General features: G+C 38.1%; 1 protein-coding gene across 1 annotated transcript in view; it reads right to left on the reverse strand.

Moving 5' to 3' along the window:
* Window positions 1–452: 452 nt before the first annotated feature.
* Window positions 453–23066, reverse strand: part of PREX2 (phosphatidylinositol-3,4,5-trisphosphate dependent Rac exchange factor 2) — a gene marked incomplete at both ends in the record, with an annotated part of 173024 nt that continues 150410 nt past the window's right edge. The window contains 3 exons of the mRNA XM_080338602.1: window positions 453–498; window positions 4510–4577; window positions 12444–12546. Of these exons, the coding sequence (XP_080194728.1) occupies window positions 453–498; window positions 4510–4577; window positions 12444–12546 (217 nt within the window). The remainder of the gene's footprint in view (window positions 499–4509; window positions 4578–12443; window positions 12547–23066) is intronic.

Genomic DNA, 23066 nt, shown 5'->3' on the forward strand with positions numbered 1-23066 from the left:
ATATGAAGTGCATGCTCATTTCTGAGCCTAGTTTGTCTAGCCTTTTATTCCTTCCACAAGAACACATTCTGTGGAGCATACAACTGAATTAATTCTCTCTGAACAAAACGTTTGTTTTCAAGCTGCTGGCTATAGCTATCGTGTGGCTGAACAAGATACATCAAATGAATCCGATTCCAGTGTAAAATTCCCAAGGAAGATTCCTGTCCTACTAGTGTAAGGCCAGAGTGCACAGAATCCAGAAATGTTTTTTGGAAGTCATTTCTCAGTGCCAATAGAGAACATTTACGGTATTTCTTTCTTTATCCTGAGTAAAGTTTTGTTGTTTGTTTGTTTGTTTTTTTTAATTTATCAAAGCCCAAGGCAGATGCTGCTGTCTTGCAGTTCAATTTCATCATATAGTCCCAGTATCCTAAAGGCCATTATTGGATTATTTTCTGGAGCAATTCTCCTCATTCTTCTCCAACAGGTGGTGGTGGCTGGCATAGCTTGTATAATCTGCCAATGACAAAAGAACAAAGCAATTGTTATACCAAGAGTTTGGTCATTATTAAAATGAGTGACCTTAAGACACACCAACTAAATCTAAATCTTTCTGCGCTGCAAAACATGAGGCACTGAATTCGGTTTGATAACGTTGGTGTGAGCCCAGTAAAATCTCGTTCGTGAGCATGAATGTTTGCCTTGAAAGTGGTTATCATTAAAACACACATCTTTAAGTAATCTTATAAAGACATTCCATTTAGTCAAGTTCTCACATTTCTGCACTGAAGACTCCATTCTGGAGAAAGTTAAGTCTCCATTAATCCAATTAAGAGTTGCTGCTCTGAATTTCTAAACTGGAAATGCTGCTTGAATGCAATTGCCTCCATTTTTCTTTTGTTTTTGCACAGTCTGACCTCATACTAACACAGTTCCCTGTAAAACTGATGCTGTTTGAAGAACCTAAGACAAATATCATGTGACATGCCAGCATAAAGATTTACCCTCTCCCCCTGCCCCATTTCTACATGTATGAAGTCAAGATCAGCAAGATTAAATTTAAATGACTACCTGACTGAAATAGCCACTCCTTCATTTAGAAAGGCTTTTGAACTCCTATTAAACACTTTTACATGGACTTGATAATTAGCAAGTGTTTGAAACTTTAATGTTAGGAATACTGAAAATGAGTGGCAATCATTCTGACCTCAGGCTTTCTCTTCAGTAAGTATGTCCAGCATACAGTATCTCTCCTGCAACCACAGCAATTAGAACCAGTAACAGACATGATCTCATTTGGAGATTACATATTTTCCTCTGTATCATTGAAGGAACAGCAAAGAGAAGAGACCAAGTGTGTCACGAGAAGGAGAAAAATCATCAGAATCCAAAACTGAAGAGACACAGCATGTGCATCAGCAATTAACATGAAGAATCTCTATTATTAAAATACCAAAGCAATCGAGATGGCAGGTTTGGTAGGTCTGGCCTGGCTACAGGCAGGGTGGTGAATCACCCAATGGCTTTGGTGCTAGGGATATATAAGGTGCTCAGGGTTTCTGAGTTCTCCAAGGGTACTTTGCAAATTTGCCTGCTAAAAGTATTAATTTATATGACTCCATTTTAACTAATTGTAAATTTTGAAATCATACTGCAAGTAAACACAGAAAACAAAACTCTGTAAATGTGGCTGGGCTCCACAAACAATCCACAATTAATGGGCTGGTGCCTTCTTGGCACGATGCTCTGCTGCTGAAATTATGTGAGGCACAGTATATACAGCTGCCCCATGTGTACTGAAAGCCTCTTCAACATCCAGGCACATCTTGTCAGAAGAAGTCTCCTGTGGCTACGCAAGAGCAGGGCAGGATCGCTGCTGTTCAGTCTTCAGTTCCCTTAGGAGTTAAAACCCATAGGACACTGATAACACAAAATGGCTCTGGGCTAAATAACTTGTCTCTGAATCTCAACTGGAAGTGATTATGAAGCAGTAGGAACGGGGAGCATCAGTTCTGTCAGCCAAACAGCAAGTGTAAACCCGCTTTCAAACCTCCACCATAATGTCTTCTGAACATCACTGGGCTCTTCCACATTGTTATCTGGCAGATTCAGACATGTGATCCTTTAAGGTCACATTGTGCAGACGCCATGTATTTCTTCGGAGCCATACATCAGCCAATACACACGTATCTCGTATTTGTATACCAATGAGAGAATAAGATGGCCTGATCTTTATAGAGAAAAGTATGCAGAGAAAAATAAACAGGGACTATTTGAGTTATTTTATTCTGCTGGTGCAATAAAACAGTAATATTCAAAGCTGGCAAAAGGCAGATAAAATTACTGTCAAAATCTCATCTAAGTAATTGCAGTGGGATTAGTTCTTGATGGTATTTTAACAAAATCCAGTTTCTATGGAACAATGAGTAGAAAAACGCAGCCCCAAGTACCAAGGTCCGTGTATTCTTCAGCATAAACGGTAACCATTGGATTACTTGTCTTGGCATTACTTGTCTCGGAATTCTGAAGCAAACTAACAACAAGGCTGCATAAACCCCTAAGGAGCTGCAGTTGCTGAAGATGGTACCGAGCAGAAGCAGCTCTGGGTCAACATATATGGAACATCTATTTGAGATGGTAAGAACAGATCAGTTGAGAAAAGACAGAAAACAGTGGCAACTGCAGAGAACTGAGAACACTGCCAAGTGATGTTAAATGGAACCAAATGTAATGGTAAAATTATTTTCAAGGCAAAGAATTGAGCACCCACAGTATTGTTTACCTATACATCAAAAATATTGCTCCTGCTGATAACAATTCTGACTTACATGACTTATCTCTCCCATGGAACACCAAATGCCCTGAACACTGAGCTCAATGAGATATTCCTGTGACATTGCTGTGGCTGCAGACTGGCGAGCGTGCTGGGTGCATCTGGATGTCTATTCTATGTTCCAGGAGCTCTCCCATAACTTTTCTTCAGCTTTCAATTGCAATGTTGTAGGAGTGTCAACTGGAAAGAGGCAATCTTTTCTCAACTGGTACAAAGCCAAAAAATATCTCATGGCTATAAGAACTTGGATTTTTCCTATCTCACAAAAGCTCTGAATCTAGATAAGTGCTTTTTGATTTAGAGGTGGGAGAAGCTTCATTTGCAACAGTTCTGTGTCTGTCTCCAGAATTATGTCATGAAAGAGAAGCCCATTTAAGGCCAAAACCATACAGTTAAAAAATGAAAAGGCTTCTCACAGCTTTTACTGTAATAAAATGTTACTTTACTGTCACAGGTTCCCACAACGCAAGACAGTTGCTTGGGCAGTTTTGGTCCTGGATTTCCTCTAGGCTAATCATTACTGTGAGAAGGGATGATTTCATCGGCTGGTAAAAGCCAAGTCTTTATTGCTGATGGGTTTACTCTAGACTCAGTACTTCAGTTGGATCTTATTTAATCTCCTTTATGGGGCATGCAAGATGCATATATGCTCCAACAAATGCTGCTACTCAGCAACTGAACAGCAGCTGCTACTCAGATTTACATCTTGTACACTTAAGGTACACCCTTTCCTAGAGTGAGTTTGAGCATGGGCACAGAACAACGTGCAGTGATTTGTCACAAATGATGAGCAGTAGCCTGACTCCCTACTGGGAGAAACTGGGACACCTGAGAAAAGGGGAACAAATAGCATAAGAAGAAGTTCAGACTGTAAATGGTCAGAATCCAGCAGGCAGACTCTCTGTTAGGCTATGGATAGCACATGTGTTCATTCACATGGTTACCTCTATCAGGTATTACTAATTCACTGTTTCCCTACTGAAATTTAAACACCACAGTGGGTCTGTTATGTATTCCACATAACTGTTTAGCATTCAATGTGTTATTGTTAGTCAACAAAAAACATTATGTTTTAAATTGGTTAAAAAAAGTTTAAATTAGAGCTAGATTAATAAAACCACTTCAAGATAAATCTGAGAACGTTCTTGTTTATTTTCATTTATAAATACTGGGCTTGTTAAGAAACGTTTCAGGTACCTGCCATCCATCACAGCATTAAGAAGCTGGATAAATATAGAACAGTTGCATTTTTCATTCCAATGGATGTTTGTTTCAGAAAGAGACAAAGAAAGGCTACATCATCTCTAAAAGCAACTAGAACATGATTTTGCTGAGATACTGCAGTACACTATTTCATTAAAATGGGGTTATTGATTTAGTTCCAAATATTTCCCCAAAACCACTAAACATCACAAATGATAAAGGACTTACTCCAGTGTTTTCATAATTAACATGAACAAGGCTTCATTTTTCAAAACTGGGCACATTTTGAAGTGCTACAAAGCCAGAACTTCTGCAACTAATTAAGTAAAATTGTGTGGCTAAAAACGTAGTGGATTTTATATACATTAAAAGCAAAATCTTACCAGTTAGTGCAAAATACAGTCAATGTCTCCTGTTAGGTTTTGAGTAGCTAGGACAGAATTTGGCACAACTAGACAAAATCAAGCTCTAGGACACAAGCAATCAGTTACCTTGGGACAGACTGTGGCGTTCGATCTCTCACTCCTAAATTCTTGGCTGTGTTTTGCACTCTCGCACCCTGTGAAAGAAAAATAACAGTTTCGCTTCATTTATTCCAACACAAGTTAGAAAGTTTTCTAAGCTTTCTAGATGAACAGAACTGTGATTATAATTAATACATATGCTCCATGTTCCGAAACAACTCTCTTCTAAGGTGGGCAACAAGAGAGAAACATGCAGAAGAGAGACAAAATCCTTCCACTTGTCTTTAAATAAATGTATATATGTAAATCTTATTAACATAAAAGACTTAATTTGGAAAAACACATTCAAGATTTAAAACAATTCAAACGCATCTTGCTTCAATTTGTTTGATTTTTGTCACCATTCTTAGTAGATGGCATGGATAATAAAGTTCTTTTCTGAAATGTCACTTATTTCCTATGAATTTTTGAACAAACAAACATTACAAATTATTTCCTATGAACAGCTTTCTAGTTCAATCTAGAAAAATGGCCTAAATTGAGGCACTAAATTAGGATTATGAAAATGCAGGTCTTGATCTTCCTTTATAATCACAGGATCACAAAGAAGTCAGGTTGGTAGGAACCTCCTGAGATTGTTTAGCCCAGAGGTAATGGAACTACTCCTACATTTGTACAGTCATAAAAGTAATTCAGCCCTTTGAAGGCAACTGCGAGGCTGATGAGGCCCCCAGTGAAAATTGAGCTTGACACCCCTGGTTTAGTCCAACACCCCTGCCTAAAGCAGGGTCAACTAGAACAGCTGGTCTCTCTGTACCTCAGTTGATCCTTTGAGAAGCAATAGTGAAAGCACTTTCACCTGACTCGGCCAATAAGGAGGAAGTTGATAAAACATACACAACATTCATATACCATGATGGTAAAAAATACAGACTTCTGCAAACTAATTAACTTAGACATATGAAATAACTTAGTAAAATTTGGTTTTAAATCATGAGGTCTAGCTTTTGAAGTGCAATTTTAGATTTACAATCTCTTTATGTTTTCTAACATTTTAAAGGAGATGGAAACTACTTGTTCAGTCTGTAATCCATACACTAATGCTCCCTTTATTTCTCCTTCTGGACTACCTAACTTCAGGACAAAGTAACAGAGAATAAAAAAAAGATAAACTCAGAATTCTTACTGTGAGATCTTAGATTGGTGTGAAACACCAAGGATCATTTACATTCTAAAGAGAGCTGCAATGGCAGCTGCACATGATGTAAAAACGAGGTATAATCATTGAATCAATAGGTAGAGTAAGTCTAGACCTCGCATTTGACTGAAATCTGGTACCCAGGTAATTTAGAAAGTATTAGCTCACTGTTCAGGGCTCAAAAAAAGATGAAACAGGCTGTTTGGTTACACACAGGTGAGTTCTTACAGTTCAAGTAAATCAACATGTGCCACAAAAAATACTGTGTCCTTACATTTCTTTTAGGAATAAAACAGCGGTTAAGACAGAGAAAATAACTAGAGTACCTACAAAACCAAAGGCTAAATATGAAAGTGATTATACTAGCTTTAAATCTAGCCCAGTAAGCTTGACTCCAACAGTTGCAAAAAACACATGACTACAGACCATCACAAACATGTCTTTCCCTATAAAGTCCCCCAGAATTCATTCATTAGTCACTTGATATTTCCTCTGTTTAGCAGCGAGTATGGATTCAATAAATTTCAGTGATTCTCTTCTTTCCCATCTCATCTTGAATCCCCTAATAACTTCCCATCACTAACCTTGTGGAAGGAGATCTACATCTTGGGTACAATCTTTGCTTGCTGTGTCAAGAACCACTATTTTCATTTGGTTTGAAACTGCCAGTTTCATTTGATGCCTTTACTTCTGCACTGGAGGACAATGGTCAGTCCCCATCCATGCCATATGTTCTTTAGATCTCTGTCATATCCTTCTTCACTCATGAAGCTGAACAACCCCGGAGTATTTTGTCCTGTCTATAAACCATTCCCAACCACTGATTATTCAACCACTGATTATTTTTTTTTCTGACCTTCTCTGTACCTTTTCCATTATTCTATATCATTATTGAAGGGATCAGAACATCAGACAGTTCAAAATGAAGGGTCATGACAGCACCTGTCATGACCTAAACTATTATAACTTCTGATTTGCTCTCTTGATAGTTACTGAGAATTGAGCTGATGTTTTCTGTCATGTCCTGAGGTCTTAAAGATGAGATGCAGATGCAATGGCTGACTCACAGTCAATTATTTTGAATGTGAACTCAGAATTTGTTTTTTTGCCCCATGTACATCATTTAAGAGTTATCTGCACTGATTTTCATCTGCCATTTTATTGCTCAGTCATGAAGTTCTGTAAGATCTTTTGGTAAGTCTTCATAGTTACTTCTCCTCTTTAATAAAAACTTGAAAAGGGTTCAGAAGAGAATAGGGAGAATGATTAGGTAAGAAAACAAAACTGAAAAAATCAGATGAAATTATGTTCTTCTATCTACAAAAGTGATGGCTTACCAGGGAAATTCCCATAAATTTTGGGACAGACATTTTAGCAGGGCCTGTTGCAACAGGACAGGGGGTAATGGTTTTAAATTAAAAGAAGGTATATTCAGACTAGATATAAGGAAGAAATTTTTTTACAATGAGGGTGGTGAAACACTAGAGCAGGTTGCCCAGAAAGATGGTGGATGCCCCATCTCTGGAAACTGTCAATATACTAAAAGTCTACTGCTAAAAAGAGAGCAAAATCTGGTCTGTAAGTCTACAGTATAATAGACAGAAAACATGAAAATTAGATTTAAGGGGAAAAAAAAGAAAAAACCTCAAATGAGGCATTAAGTAAAACATCCTAAAGAAAAGGTTAAGAAAACTGTGAAACAGACCACTTGGGCAGCACTGTGCAGGAATCTCCACTGCTGGAGGTCTGAGAACAGGTAAGACAAGTGTCTGTCATGAACTCCGTAAGGAGAGCTGATGTGTTGTTGGTTACAAAGTTAGACATGTTGAGTCCAGACCTTCATCACCTTCAGTGTCCTTTCTTCAGTGCCATTTTCTAAAATTTTATCATAATAAAGAAACCTCATCGTGACAAGACTGCTGAGACTGACATGTGATTAATGTAACTGAGAGCAAGAATATGCATATACATGGGAAAACTACCTAAATTAATCACATGTAGATCCTGGATGTCAGTACTGTGATTACCTTTGAGAACAAAATCAGTCTATTTTTACTTGCATCACTCACTAGACAAATTAATTTTAGTATCTTGCTCACATAATAAATCAAATGCACTGATAGAAAAAGGAGTCTATCTTTATACAAGCATGTAATTTATTGTTTAGCAGGAGAACAAATTAGACTTTACTTACAGGCACTAAATTCTTATTTCTTTTGAGGAAAAGCCCCCAAGAATTACTAGCAACTTGTTACATGACATCTCTTTGTCTCCCCTGAGCACCATTATGTTATTTCTATTTCAAGATACTGTTAATTCATAGTTCTCCAACACTATTCTTAAAGCTATGGCAATGTAAATATTGACACTTTTTGTATCATGTAGGCCATAAGGAGCAGTTGTGCTACGCGGGTCTAGAATGCTTCCCCCTGTGTACCAGTACTGCCAGGGCACTGGAGAAAGATCCCGGCAGCTCTGAGGAGGCACCACCATCCATCTGGACTCTTATATATGAACTAGTATTCTCACTGCCATGAGGAAAAAAATGATAGGGTTATTTTCAAGCTACACGCTAATTTAAGGATAGCAAGAACCAGTCACATAAAGAAAACAGATTCTCTTTATGTCTTGCTCAAAGAGGTGTAAATCAGTACAATTCTTATGAGAATTATGCAAAATGTAGGGCTGTTATTACACTCATGAAAAGGCATGAAAAATGATTACCCAAAAGACAACACAAATTCTCTCCTAGCCTTTTCTGTTTACCAGCTTGCTAGTTACGTTTCTTGCTCGGATCAGAGCTCTGTGTCCCCCTGCAGCTCCCGCCCCAGGCCTCTGTCCCCTCCACACTTTGCTGCATCCTTAAGACACACTTCTGTCACGATGCTTTACACAGCATTTTGTGGGTGCAGAAGTTTGTGTGAATAAACATATATGAGCAAGTAAAGTTACTAAAAGATAGCGGGGCATTTTCTCAAAATTTTCATTTAAAAAATCAATCTAGACTCGATTAGCAGATGAAAAACAGAAATCACTTAACTATAACCATCCTACAAACCCAAATTCATTCCAACTCTCACAGGTTGGTCTCTTTAGTTCTCAAAGAACAGGTGCTTGTGAATACCTAATTATAACTGACAGAGCAATTACTTTGAAAATTATTCCAACAATAGATTCAGGGCTATTATGAGTCTTGTTAAACATGATCATGACCTCATTCAACTGAAAACCCCACAACACTTCCTGGGGCCATCCATTCAATCAGGTGTCTGCAGTTACTCAGCACTGGTGCCCCAAGCTGGAGGAGGTGTCAGCTTCCAGATAATTTCTCCTCATGGAAAGCTGATACTGGTAGGAGACAACGTTCCTGGCTTCTCCAGAAAAACAGGTGGAGTAGATGTCCTTTCATGTTCACCTCCCTGTGGCTACTATCCACAAAAGATTCAGGGTGTAAACAGGATAATAAAGTTTTTGTTTGGTTGTTGGTTTTTTGTTGTTTTATATTAAGCCAGGTAAAAGATACACTTATTGCCCTTAACTAAATGTTCCGCATCAAACTCCACTTTTTCTTTTTCCTCTCTGAGTTTTATGGCCTGCATTACGCTTCTCACAGTTAAATCCTGCAGATAATTTAAACATTAAAACCGGAACACGTTTCTAGAAAATACCATAGTGTGTTGTTGAAATTACTCCAAAACATTTAGAATTTAATGGAGGGTTATATTTCTACTACAGAACTTCAAGACTAATTTAAAATTACAACAAAAGATTATTACTCTATTAAATGCTGTACTGGTTTCCTGCAAGAGGAAAAATGTGTGAAAAAAGTCCAGCTTGATACACCAGCAGACTTTTCTGCAGTGTCTGTGGGTGGTATTGAGATATTGGTATCTTTAACAGCTATTGATCACCTGCTGTTTTACTTCAGAGAATGCAGCCTCACTCAAGGCTTTTTTCTACATCTCTGTTTGAGCAAGTACAGGAACAGCTGCTCAAAACCATGCAAGGTACTTTCATCTTGTCTTTCATTTTCATTTAAGAAACTGCAGAAGATCCACAAATGAATCAGCATTTTTGAAAAGGGTCTAGAACTGTAGATTGAAAACGTACCCTTTGACAGCATATATCCCACAAGCAGACCTATATGAAACTCCATGTCCATGTTTTTTGATTGCAAAATGCCCAGATCTTCCTCTTGTCTAGAACTTCAGGAGCAGACATATCAACCCACACAAGCAGGATACTCCTTATACAGCAGTAGCTTTCTTTTCAGGTCAAGTAAAAGCTGTAATTTCTGAGCAGACCTACACGATCCAGTTCAGGAACCTTGAGGGTATCTATTCGCCACATAAACTTAATTTATGCACTGAATAAAGTGAAAGTCCAATATGAAAAGGAATAAGACTAAGTACTCTCATGTATCCATGTTAGGCAGCAGCACTTACATGTAACTGATCAGAATCTATGGCTTGAGAATATCTACACAATTGCTTTAACAGACTAAAGGTTTGATCTAGCATATGTGTATTTTTATCTACAGCATGTTAGAAGTAAAGTACAGCTGATTAATCATTTTCATAACTAAACTGTGATTGCTGAACAGAACATGTAGCAGAATTAATGAAAACAATAAAATTAGATGCAAACTAAAAACCAGAAATTATGAGCCTTATCTGTGATAAATTGTTCCAATAATTCATTATCTTTTTTCCATGTCAAGATTGAGTGCCTCCTGTATCTTGTTTATGTTTTTGTCATAAGGTTGAAAACTTCCGCAGGCTGGGATATATGTTCCATATGCACACAGAGTGATTAAGCCCCCCACTCAAACTCTCTTTGATCAAATGAATAGGTTGAGCTCTTTAATCTTCACTTCATGAGCCCTGTCTAACAACCTCTGGATCAGTCGTGCTCCTCCTTTGAACACCTTCCAAGGTTCCGAACAGCCTTTTCAAAGTATTTATCTGATAACAAGATATTCTAGGAAAAGTTGTGCCAATAGATTGTATCCCCCATTTTCAGTTGTTACTGTCTTTTAATCCAGCATTTTTTTGTCATACCTTAGCACTAAGAGTACATGTTGAGATGGTTATCTATCCACAGCAGTCTCGAAATCCTGATATTCTAGTATGACCAAAGAGTGAAAAACACCATTTTGAAATAAGTATATTCTTGCCTGGAAAGTTAAAAACCATGGTATTTATTTTTCCCTTTCCCTCCTACACATCCCGTTCATTCAGTGTATGAGTCACCTTTTATGAACAATAGTTAATAATCTTAAATTATTTTTATGGATACTATATATTAAAATAAAGATTGTCTTACTCAACAGAATATTCTGATGTAAGGTGATGCCGCAGTAATTACTATACAAAAATCATTAAGTAAAATCTTAAAATCATACCTCTGTAAAAATTATGATCCATGCAGGGAAAGAAGTATCTGGCTAAAAACAGTCTGTCCATTATTTAAAAAAATGAGCAAACAAACAAAAACACAACAACAACAAAACCCATCACAAAAAAAAAAAAAAAACAAACCCAAACAAAAAAGTTAATGTAAGTAGCTTTTAAACAAGGAATCACAGAATGTTAGGGATTGGAAGGGACCTCAAAAGATCATCTAGTCCAATCCCCCCGCCAGAGCAGGAACACCTAGATGAGGCTACACAGGAATGTGTCCAGGCAGGTTTTTAATGTCTCCAGAGAAGGAGACTCCACAACCCCCCTGGGCAGCCTGTTCCAGTGCTCTGTTACCCTCACTGAGAAGAAGTTTCTCCTCAAATTTAAGTGGAACTTCTTGTATTCCAGTTTGTACTCATTGCCCCTTGTCCTGTCATTGGTTGTCATCGAGAAGAGCCTGGCTCCATCCTCGTGACACTCACCATTTATATATTTGTAAACATTAATAAGGTCACTCCTCAGTCTCCTCCAAGCTAAAGAGATCCAGCTCCCTCAGCCTTTCCTCATAAGGGAGATGCTCCACTCCCTTAATCATCTTTGTTGCCCTACACTGGACCCTCTCCAGCAGTTCCCTGTCCTTCTTGAACTGAGGGGCCCAGAACTGGACACAATATTCCAGATGTGGTCTCACCAGGGCAGAGTAGAGGGGAAGGAGAACTACTCTCAACCTACTAACCACTCGCCTTGTAATACACCCCAGGATGCCATTGGCCTTCCTGGCCACAAGGGCACAGTGCTGGCTCATGGTCATCCTGCTGTCCACCAGGACCCCCAGGTCCCTTTCCCCTATGCTGCTCTCTAACAGGTCATTCCCCAACTTACACTGGAACCTGGAGTTGCTCCTACTCAGATGCAGGACTCTACACTTGCCCTTGTTATAATTCATTAAATTTTTCCCCGCCCAACTCTCCAGCCTGTCCAGGTCCCGCTGGATGGCAGCACAGCCTTCTGGTGTGTCAGACACTCCTCCCAGCTTGGTGTCATCAGCAAACTTGCTGATAGTGCACTCTGTTCCCTTGTCCAAATCACTGATGAATATATTGCATAGTACTCGTCCCAGTACTGACCCTTGAGGCACTGCACTAGATACAGACCTCAAAATACCACAAAACAACAACAAAAAAAACCCCACACAACACCTTTCAGTCAAGAATAAAGGAAGAGAATTAAAAAAAAAAAAAAAAAACCGCAAAGAAAACTCACATAGACTTTAAACAACATTAAGATGAAGGTTAAAAAATACTCAGTCAAGTCACTGTTGTTTGATGCTAAGCCGTCTTGTTAGGAAACATCCACCTTACCTGTTTGCGCATGACATCTGTGGCCTGCATGATGTACCGCGGGGGCAGCCCGTGGCTGCGAGCCAGGATGATCGCCTGCTCCAGGGTGACGCTCAGAGTGCAGCTGCAATGGAGGACGGAAGTCAGTGACCTGACAGCAGTCATTTCCTTAAAATAACTGAGTTTAGATCAATTATGTTATGAATAAAAAGATTACAGAACAGACCTGCCCCCATCCTTCTTATGCAGGCATCAGTCTGAACACTAGAAGGTTTCTTAAGTAGAAAGATTTAAGGATTTTGAGTGTAACAAGTGTTCCTGCTGACTTACAATCAAATGCATTTGCCTTGTTTTGCTGGGGTTTTTTGTGGTTTGTTGTTGACAAGCGCAGAGAGAATGACAACTGAAGGACAATAATTTTTTTGTAATTATATGAATCCTTTCCCAGGTGGTTTCTGCAGATGTTATCTCTTGTCCTCCACTGTTAATGCAGACCCAAGCTTTGGTACCATTATCCTGACCACTTGCCATTAATTTAGCTTTGTTATTCTCATGGATCATTAGTGCAGTTCAGTCCAAAATTTAGAGACACTTACTCCTTTCAAAAAAGAAAATAAATAGGGCATTTCTTCAAATAAACTGTCCTCCCCTTCTTTGCCAATCTTTTTCAAGTAAAACACTTGAGGATAAAAACTGATCATGGTACCACATCCTAATGAAAACGCTGTAATTGCTTTGTCAGAGCAACCAGGAAAGCTTCAGAGCTAAAGATCTTGCTGGAGAACAACCTGTCACCATAGCAGACAAGAAGTAGTAGAGAAAGTAATTTTGGACATGCCATCTGATTTCAGCTGTCATGGGGTGGACAAGGCTGGAGAGTTGTTTTCCCACACAATCAAGACCAAAGCTGTAGAAGGCTCATAGACAAAGGTAACTGAGCAGAAAAAGGTACTTTTGGGAAGTACAACATGTTTGAGGGCTGCTATCATCCAAGAGGTGAGAGGGGCTCCATTCGGCACCAGTAAGCTGCTTGATGGTTTTTCTGTTCACAACCAAAGTACCGCAACATTCAAATCTCTTCAATCAGAAACATGAGGTGGACAGAAAATGACCTCACCTCAGCAGAACCTGACAAGAGCTGCCTATATCAAGTTCAAATAATTAAACTAAGAGACGTGGTTAAAATATACTTTTGAGTAGCCTTTTGGCAAAATCCTGACCAAAAAATTCTGTATAATTCCTGTTAAGCGCACAGAACAGACAATGTGTTTCAATCAAACACTCATCTTGCTGAGAAGATCTGTAGGAGGAAAAACGTGTCTGCACTTATTTTCTTACGGGAAAAAACCCCAAACCCTGACACATTTTAAATACCGCTTAAGTAAATTTATGGACTGTAAAAGTTTCACACTGGTGAATGTAGAAGATATTAAATTTGATCTGTAGCTTTATTAATGGCCTTTCATTAAAAATTTATAAGCTAAGTGATTTTCCTTGGTAATGAAAAATCTTTTATTCCCCAGTTTCTTGTATACACTGACCTCAGAGTTAACTTGAAGCAAAAATCTATTGATCGTTTGTGTTATATGTTTGATTAAGGTGCATAAGAGTTAAATATTAGACTAGAAATTCCAAACACTGTGTTTTCATCTTGTCTTTGAAAGGTGAAATATTGCACAAATAAAGTACATGCTCATAATATTTGCCGGAATCAAAATCTAAACATCTAACCTTCAAGACCAGATTGCAAAGGTAGCTTTGTTCCATTGACAATGGGAAAAAGCAAAAATATCTGAAATCTAATTTGACAAGTGTAACCTAAGCCAGAGAGAAAGGGTAAAAAGTCTCTCTGCAGGTATAACAGGTTAATGGGCTCAAAGTACAGCTTTCAACCAACTAGTTACTGAGCCAACTTTCCCATAAATCCCATCTGCCTGGAACTCAAAAGATCGAAAGAACAGAAAAATCATATTGTGCACGCATAAATCAAAACTAACAAAAGAACCTCCTAAATGAAGGGCAGCTTGAAGAATTAGGTGCAAATGCTGATCTTGTGATTGGAAAAGACCGACAGACTGTTCTCTGTCCAGAACCTGAGGAAATGGTTGCTGATCATGAACACTATGAGCCGCCCACATTTTGACAACGCCAACTGTGATTCAGAAACAAGGTTTCCAAGTGTGTAGATAAAGACATAAGCACAGTGGAAAAAGCAGAGAGAAAACCAGCAGAATTAGGATTTCCTTAATAGGCTATTATGGAGGTAGGCAACAACGACAATACAATCCTGAATGATATAAGCTAAAATTTAAGATTACACCTCAAGGCAAAAAACGAGTAATCCTAAGGACAATATTTTTAACATATCCCTAGGAAACTAGTAGCAGAGACACTCAAGGTGACAGCAGTGATGATGTTAACTATTATCACACCTCTTAATAAAACATTTTACATTCAAGGTGAAGTCCTACAGTAATGCTGGTTAGATACATCCACTGTGTCTTTTAAAAAACATTCTTACTTATTAACGTATGTTAAAAAATGTTAAAAGAGTATCAGTGGCATGATTGAATTTCAATACAATATCACTAGATTTCAGGTTTCTCTTAAGGCATGTAAAAGGTCTGATGAACGGCAGAATTAAATGTAAGTCACTGCTATGGCTTTTGTCGTGTAATAATGAAATAAGGCTATTACTTTCTAAATACAAACAACAAAACCACTCACATTGCTTCATTTTGGTTGAATACTGAATCAATGAGATGGCATGTCTAATAAAACTGATCATATAAACCTCCCACAGTCCTATGCTAAACTGACTCACTAGGAAAGACACATTTACATGCTAGTGCTTTCTTCCAGTTCTTCAAATATAGTTTTTTAATTACTACATATTTGTTATCACAATCAAACTGCCCTGGAAACCAGCTGTGAAAGAAACAAATGCACACACAAAACATCAGATGGAAACACGGAAAAGCCATAACTGGAAGTACTTCAGCAACAGGGCAGCCGAGCACAGAGAGATCAACCAAACGCAAATTTAAACCAACACAAGTTGTACAGTTTTATGAAACGATATGAAAGCTGGGAGTTCCTCATATGGTAAGACTGTTCTAATGGTCTGAGCAAGGTTCAATATCAAGGATTGTCAAGAAATATGAGCAAAATGTAATCATCCACTCTCCTTCCCTGTTTTGAGAGCTGATAAGCAGATGGTATTAAAGTTCACAAAGCAATCTGGAAGCAGTTCTGACCACTGAAAGTATCTGGTCATTTGGATGCAATCAGCCCAGACAAACCAAACAAGGAAAATATTAGGGGAAAAACTCCTTCAGTTCTCTCATAACATTCTGTTATGGGAAACATAAACCCCAAATCCATGTATTTTACTGTGTAAACAAATAAAAATCTGTTCTCGTTCCCTCTCTTTCACTCTCATTCCTCCTTTTAAGTCAGAAAAACAAAAGACCCAAATTCATCATCTCAGAATTTATGTCAGAATCACAAATTCCTTGCCTTGACAGATTACCACAGCAAGGCAGCACAGACGTTTGGCTTTCCCAGCACAACTGGGCTGAGAATTCCTCATTTCACTCAGCTGGTTTCCAAGGAACAGAAGGGGCTGCAGCTGCTCCCAGCCCCTGCCTGCTACCCCCAGTCTCCCATCAGTCATGACAGTATTGATGTGAAGATTAAATACACACTTTCAAACACTTTCTGCATCATACCACCCTGAACAAAAGAGGTTAAAATATTTTCTATCACCAGTAGCCCATTTGTTTCTGACTGGATGTAATTTTTACTACAGGGCAGCAAATCGTCTGGATAGACGTACATTGACACTGAAAAATGGAGTTGTGAAAGAGGAAAAGAGACTCAAATTTTCTATGAAATGGATTATTTTGTGACAGCTTATTTAATGTCACCTGAAAGGAAACATAAGCTGAGTTCATGAACACTACCTACAGAGCTGCCACTCAGTGAGCTGTACATCTATGTTACTAGCATAAAAAGAATATAAATGATTCAATTCATTCCCAGGTTTCAATTAGGATTCCAGCCATCCTGCATCCAGAGATGCATCAAAACATCCCTTAGAAAAATGCCCTGAACAGAAAAGATGAGGTGAAACAAATTGGTTTAGTAGTTACCACAGTGAGAGGTGTTGAAATGAATTATGTTCTGACTATGTGAATAGGATAAAAATATGAAAAGGATGCATGTACAGTTAGTCTAATTAAAATCTAAAACTTCTACTCAACAGGTAATTAAATGCTGTTGTCTTATTTTAATTACTTTTTTCCCATGCATCATAAGTTAATCATACCTACATTTGATCATCTTTTAAACAAATTACACTATTAAGTATTCATTTGTTTCTGCTGTCATTTAAATTAATGCTTATAGAGCAGCTATCATTTATGTCAGCATATGCGGCAATTAAAAACTTAGTACTAAGTTAAGTCACTTTGGGATAAAAAGTTTTTGGGGTATTTCTCTATAATTACAAGTGATGGCTGGGTAATAGGTATTGATTCTGGAGAGCAACCCAAAGAAGAAAGTAGGCTATGATAAACGTAAAAAAGAGAGGAAATGTTGTTCAAGACTATAAAGAAATAAGCATTAAAAGTGTAGACAGGTCTGACTGAAGACTCTCCCACACTTTCTAAGCTGTTCTCATTGTGGGAATATGTCTCCAGGCAATTAAATGGAAGTTTGCAGTCCCTGTGCCCATATACTGAAGCCTTTGCTGAACAGAATTTCATCTCAAAAGGAGACAGAACTTGGGCTAGTTGATAGGTATTAGAGAGAAAATTAGCAAGAATTTTGTACATTAAACTACAATATTGTATTTTACAATTACAACAAAACTCTAGTGGAGTTCAGGACAGTTTCAGTTCCTTTATGAACCTTTGTGAAGCTGAGAAATTCCTGGTGTAGAAGGACCACTGCTTTAAAATTAGCATTGGGCTGAACCCATCCATGAAAGGTTAGTCCAAAACTTCTCTTATTTTTGCCAACATATAGCAAGCTGTTACTCTGCATGTGAAATATATTTATTCCACTATGATGGTTCAGTAATCATAAACAAGGCTTCAAAAGTTGACTGTGAAAGATATTAGACCTCCACACAGAAATATAATAGATAGTCCATGGTTAGGGGGAGTTCTGCCTTTTATCCATTAAGCATCAGCATCAAGAGGTTTCCTTCATTAGAGGCACCAATGTGATTACACAGTTGTGCCAACCTCCAAGTCAGTATATCCCAACTCCTGTTCCCTGACAGGATGTTCAAACACAGCCCTACCAGGTGTTTTTGAACGCAAGCTACCAGCAGAGTTCTGACTTGCTCAAGTAGATGGCACGATCTTCTCAAGCTAGAGAATCAGTCTTGGGAGCTAAGTATACATTAGCCATATTTCAGACCTAACCTTGGTTAATGACTTCTTTTGTAGTTTACAAATACAGTTTTAATCAGGTTTATTCAATTCAAAATTAGTAATTTTTAATCCTGAAGCATGCAACATGCAGTAGGTAATGATGATTTTTTCTGTAGTTTATTTGGAAGATTACTATCATCCAATCTATTTCCAGAAATAAAAAGTGACTGTTCTACCTTTTCCAAGACAGAGAGCTTTTCAAAGAATAATGAAAAAATAAACTTCTTTTCGCCACACATCTTCTGTAATTGTTAAAATATTGCACAGAGCATCTTTTCAGAAACATTCTTCCTGTAAGATCTTGCCACCTTTAATCAGCTGGAAATGTTGCAAGGAGACACTTCTACCATTACATGTTCTCTTTTTTGGACGGAAGAACGGCATTTCCAAAAGGTTCAAAGTATCTCATGCCTTTTGTTTGCTCATTCTCAGTCATACTTTCAAAACAAACAAACAAAAATCTAAAGTAATCTGAAAACCCAGCTTTGGCCATTATCTTTTGTTCATTGCAGAAAGATTTTCACATTAAAGGCTTCTTCCCATTTAAGCAGGCAAGTAAATCTGCTAGAAAATTGCAATTTATTTCCTGTCTAGTACTTGTTAAGGTTATTCAGGTAACTCTCTTCCACCTCAGAACTCAAAGAACATTTGGGTAAGTTTTTAATGTTAGATTGTTCGAGAGGATCTATTCTATTTTTCTCAGATTCTACCAAAGACCTGGACTGCAGATAAGGTAATACTTCAAGAACTGAAGCGTGAGAGAACGATTTTACATAGCAAGGTGATTGAGCTGTGTGTCAGCCTTGGTGCTAAATGTCTGTCCTGGTCCATTATGTTAAAAGGAATCCAAATAGGAAAAAAGAACACGTTGAAATCCATACTAGCAACAAATTAGATCCATCTTATCTGTCTCAGTGCACTTTATGCACTTCTCTGCATTTTCAGATTGCATTTTAAACAAAGTAAGTGTCTCAGAATTTAAAGCATGCAAGAGAACTCTAAGACAATAATCCTCCATGAACATATTAAACATAAACAAAGCAAACATGTGCCAGATTGGCTATGAAAGGCAAACATAAATAAAACTATCATCACTGTGGAAATAACCTATTTGTGCTAAATGCCTTGTTTATATTTTTTTAACACAAATTATCACGTATTTTACATGTAAATAACTGTTTGCGGACAGTAACCAGCACAGGAGGAAGTATGCCAGTATCTTAAATTATTTTATGAAAACAGAAGTTTATGTCTCAGTAGGTAAGGTATCAGAAAAATACACTAACTGTAGACAGACACAAGAAAACTGTCATTAAGAAAAAAAAAAGAAGGGAATCTTGACTAAATGGGAAGGTAGCAAGACTAAAAGCATGGTTTAGATGAGAAGGCTGGAGACGAGCAAGGCTTAGTCCTCCAACCTGTGCTGACCTGCCTCCTAAAAGCTGTCCCATCAACCCCAGAAAGCCTTCGATACTTTGGAACTAATACTCAGCCCGAATACAGTTGCAAAACTTCAAGGAGACTTTTTTTTTATTAATTAATAGCACACAGTCGTTGAGCTCAGAACTAAATTCCTACAGAGAAGTTTCTAAAATAATTTTTACTATAAAATGTCTTGAATAACCAGAATTCCTAATTTGATTTGATTTATTTTATCTGATGCACAGACAGGCAGCTGGCCGTGCTGGACAGCTTATGGCGTTACTCTGCTTTGCTGTGTGGAAGATGGAGCAGGTTTAGCAGGATGGCAGGAGCGGTGCCAGCTCCAGGAGACGCATAATCAACCCTTGGCAAAACCCGCCTCATCATTCAGCCGAGCTCCTGCCAGCCAAAACCCCACTGCTGGAGGGATGGCCACACTAAGGAGAGACTTTTTGGAAGGGAAATTAAAATTCAGAAAAGAAAATAAGACAGTGATTTTTCTGGGGCTCATCAAGCTTATGAAAGACTTCTTTTCTCTCGATCCTCCAGGAAATACAAAATTTTAAATAAACTTGGGATTTGTTTCATTTGGATGCTCTAAATGATTGCTTTGAGCCTGTAAGGCCTATGGTCCCTGAATAGACTTCTGCAGCTGCTGCACCTAATTTCATTTTGGCATGGAAAGAGGCTAAGGCATGTCTGTGCAGTGCACTCTCGCTCTTCTCCCTCAAGCAGGAGCAGCATCATGACTCAATAAAATTCAAAAGTGCCTTTCATCACCTACATTTGCGCAGAGTGATTGCAACTTCAAACAGAAAGAGCACAAGTAAAGAAAGCAGAACATTGTTTACCGGGTGACAGCTGAGTGGCAGGCAGAAATATAATTATGGATGATAAAAAGGGGAAAACAGAAAGGCAAACTATTGATTTCTTGGATTAATTTAGAGCTCTGTTCCTGATGTTGATCAACAAGGCATGTTCACTTATGATAATCCAAAGGGAGTTTGTATTCACATATCACTTAGGACAGTGAAGGTTAAAGGGACTTATTTTTCCCCCATCCTTGTTTTTCTGGACATCAAAATATATTTGAAAAGAGCTGCTGTCTGAAATAGATATAGGATTTCAGGCTCTAAAGTAAATTGGTAAACATATTGTCATAATAAAAATCAAAGCAAAGCAATCACGAGCAACTCAGAATCCCCAGTATTATCTTGGATATAGGGATGAAAATATGAACTCTGTCAAGCTGTTTTAGCCTAGTGCAGTGTAAAAAGCAATTTAATATGGATCACAGAGAAGTCAGAAACCAAGACACTGCTGATCCAGAGATCAGTCATCACTGTCAAAGCAGACAAAGCTGCTGTTTCATAGTTCTTGGCCTCTTCTGCACTGGACTGCCACCAAGCACCTCCCTCCCAAGATATATCTGGGATTTGCTCCTGCTTAGAAGGAGAGAAAAGGTGGCAGAAACCTCCCCACTCTGTCAGCCTAAGTTGAGGAAACACAAAAAGGGCTCTCCAGGAAGTTCAGTGAAAGACAAAGAAATTCAGTTCATCTATATTTCAATTATATTAATTATATCTAAATTCTGACAGATTAATGGTTTTCTCAGTTCCCACTCCCCAAGAACAAAAGAAAGATGCTGACCCGCAGAGCATCCTGTGCTCTTACCCAGACTCGGGTATTCTGTCCCAATAGACAAGCACAGAAATTAAGCAAAGACTAGTTAGTTTGTTTTTACAGAAAGCATACACAGACTTTTCTCTGAGTCAATTATTCTTCATTTTTAGGATGATAAGATGATAAATGAAGAATATGCTTTCAAAGTTTAACCTGCAAGCACAAATCACATCACATCGCCCCCATCACATCACCCCCATTTGCTTGTCTGGTAGTATCTGTAGATAATATCAGTTTTCAACTCATTTAATATCCATAACATAGTGTTTAAAAACAGTTACAGATCCTTGGGTCTGGGCCTCCAAAATGTTGATTTCTGCAACTGATCACAATAAAACACTTCATGGCATTTCATTTCTAAGAACAGAGGAGGCCAGATAGAATGCGGAACGCAGAGATAAATATCCTCTCTTGCTGCAAAGCAGTAGCTTGAGCTCTACAGAACCGACTTACAACACATTTTGCGTGAGAAAATTAAGCATTAGTTTGCATTTGCAAATGAGCATTATTTTGCATAATTATCTGCCCTGATTAAATAATATTCCATCCAACAAGCAGAAGAATTAAGCCTTCAAGATTGCAGACAAGAGGCAAAATCATCCGTGTCTACAGGACTTGATCCAGCATCTTATTCTTCCCTCTTCTGTCCTCCTGACAGAATTTCATGGTGCTGCAAGACAGTTTCACTCTGCAGAGCAGCAAGGGGAGCAGGTTGACAAGAACACAGTAGAATTTGGCAGCAGAAATCACAGGAACAAAATTCACCCAGCAAGCCTACTAGCAGGAGAGAAAACATGCTTTTTACCTGCGCAAAAGCAATTTCAGAATGCCAAAAAGCAGAGTCTGCTTAGTGCTGGACTGTAGAGATGTGGTCTGGGAGGCCAGAAAGAGAAAACAGCACACAAAGTCACTTTATGTGACTTTTTATGAATTTGAATTCTAAGGAAAAACTTCCTTATCCATTGAATACCTATAAAAATCTCAAGTAACGCACTCCTTTTTCCTGAAGGGCCTATCTTAAAATGTTTCTGATAATGCCAAGAGTTGATGTTTCTTTCTCCGAGCAGATGGTAGCCACAAAGGCAGTTTTAATACACAAGTGAAGTAACAGTATCTTGTATAAAAGCTCAAATGGACACTCTGTAGAGCAGAACTTAGTCAGGCTTGAGAGAAAAGTGGTTTGGACCTTTATGTAAATAGGTGATCTTGAATACTTTAACATCTAGATCAAAAAACACACATTTAAACACTACTCCTGTTGCTCTTAATATAGGCTTGAAATTCAACGTGTTGGTTTTCTACTATTTTGGGAGGGTTTTTTTCGATATACTTAAACAGACACTCAATAGTTGATACCTGTCCTAGTTTTGTGCAGAAATGTGATGAAGAAATTACGTTCATCTAAGAACAGCTCACATTCAGAATCAACTATACCAGCATACCACCTCTTACTCAGTCACCAAATTATTCTGAATACTTTGTGACCCACGCACTAGGGGTTATAGTTTACTGCGGCTATTAAAGTTGCTCTGACTTTATTCTTAAACTACAAGAATTTTTTGCTCAAATATACTGGCAAATTCAGAACCTAATCCATGAAATCAGAGTGAAACCCAGAGGTAGTCTTTTTCAGCTTTATAAAAAATGGCAAAATTAAGCCCAAAGTCTTTTCTGATCACACAAGATGTTAAACTGAAACTGAGACAAAGAGCCAGAGAAAAGCTCTATAGCTTCATGGTCTTCTGGAATGACAACTTCATGTCAGCCCATGCTATGTAGTATTTCCATCTTCACTTGATACAGTGACTAGTGTTCAGTACTACAGACTTTTTCTGTTACTGCCTAAAATCAAGTACAGTATAGACCATGATATACAGTTGTGTCAGTGACAGAGAGTAAAAAAATAGTCTGTTGCAAACTTTGTTAAGTCTGTTAACAAAGAAGTAGCAAGCACTGTCTTTATACAACTTAATTGTGTTGGCTATATATGGAGCTTTTCTGGTTTTCGTGCTCGATAATCTGCATTGCAGCTATGTTGCTGCTTCCCCCCCCACCCCGCCTCCTTCTCAAACCTCTTTTAAAGAAAGGACATTAC

Source organism: Nesoenas mayeri (genome assembly GCF_963082525.1).
Source record: "Nesoenas mayeri genome assembly, chromosome: 2".
In the NCBI taxonomy this organism is placed as follows: Eukaryota; Metazoa; Chordata; class Aves; order Columbiformes; family Columbidae; genus Nesoenas; species Nesoenas mayeri.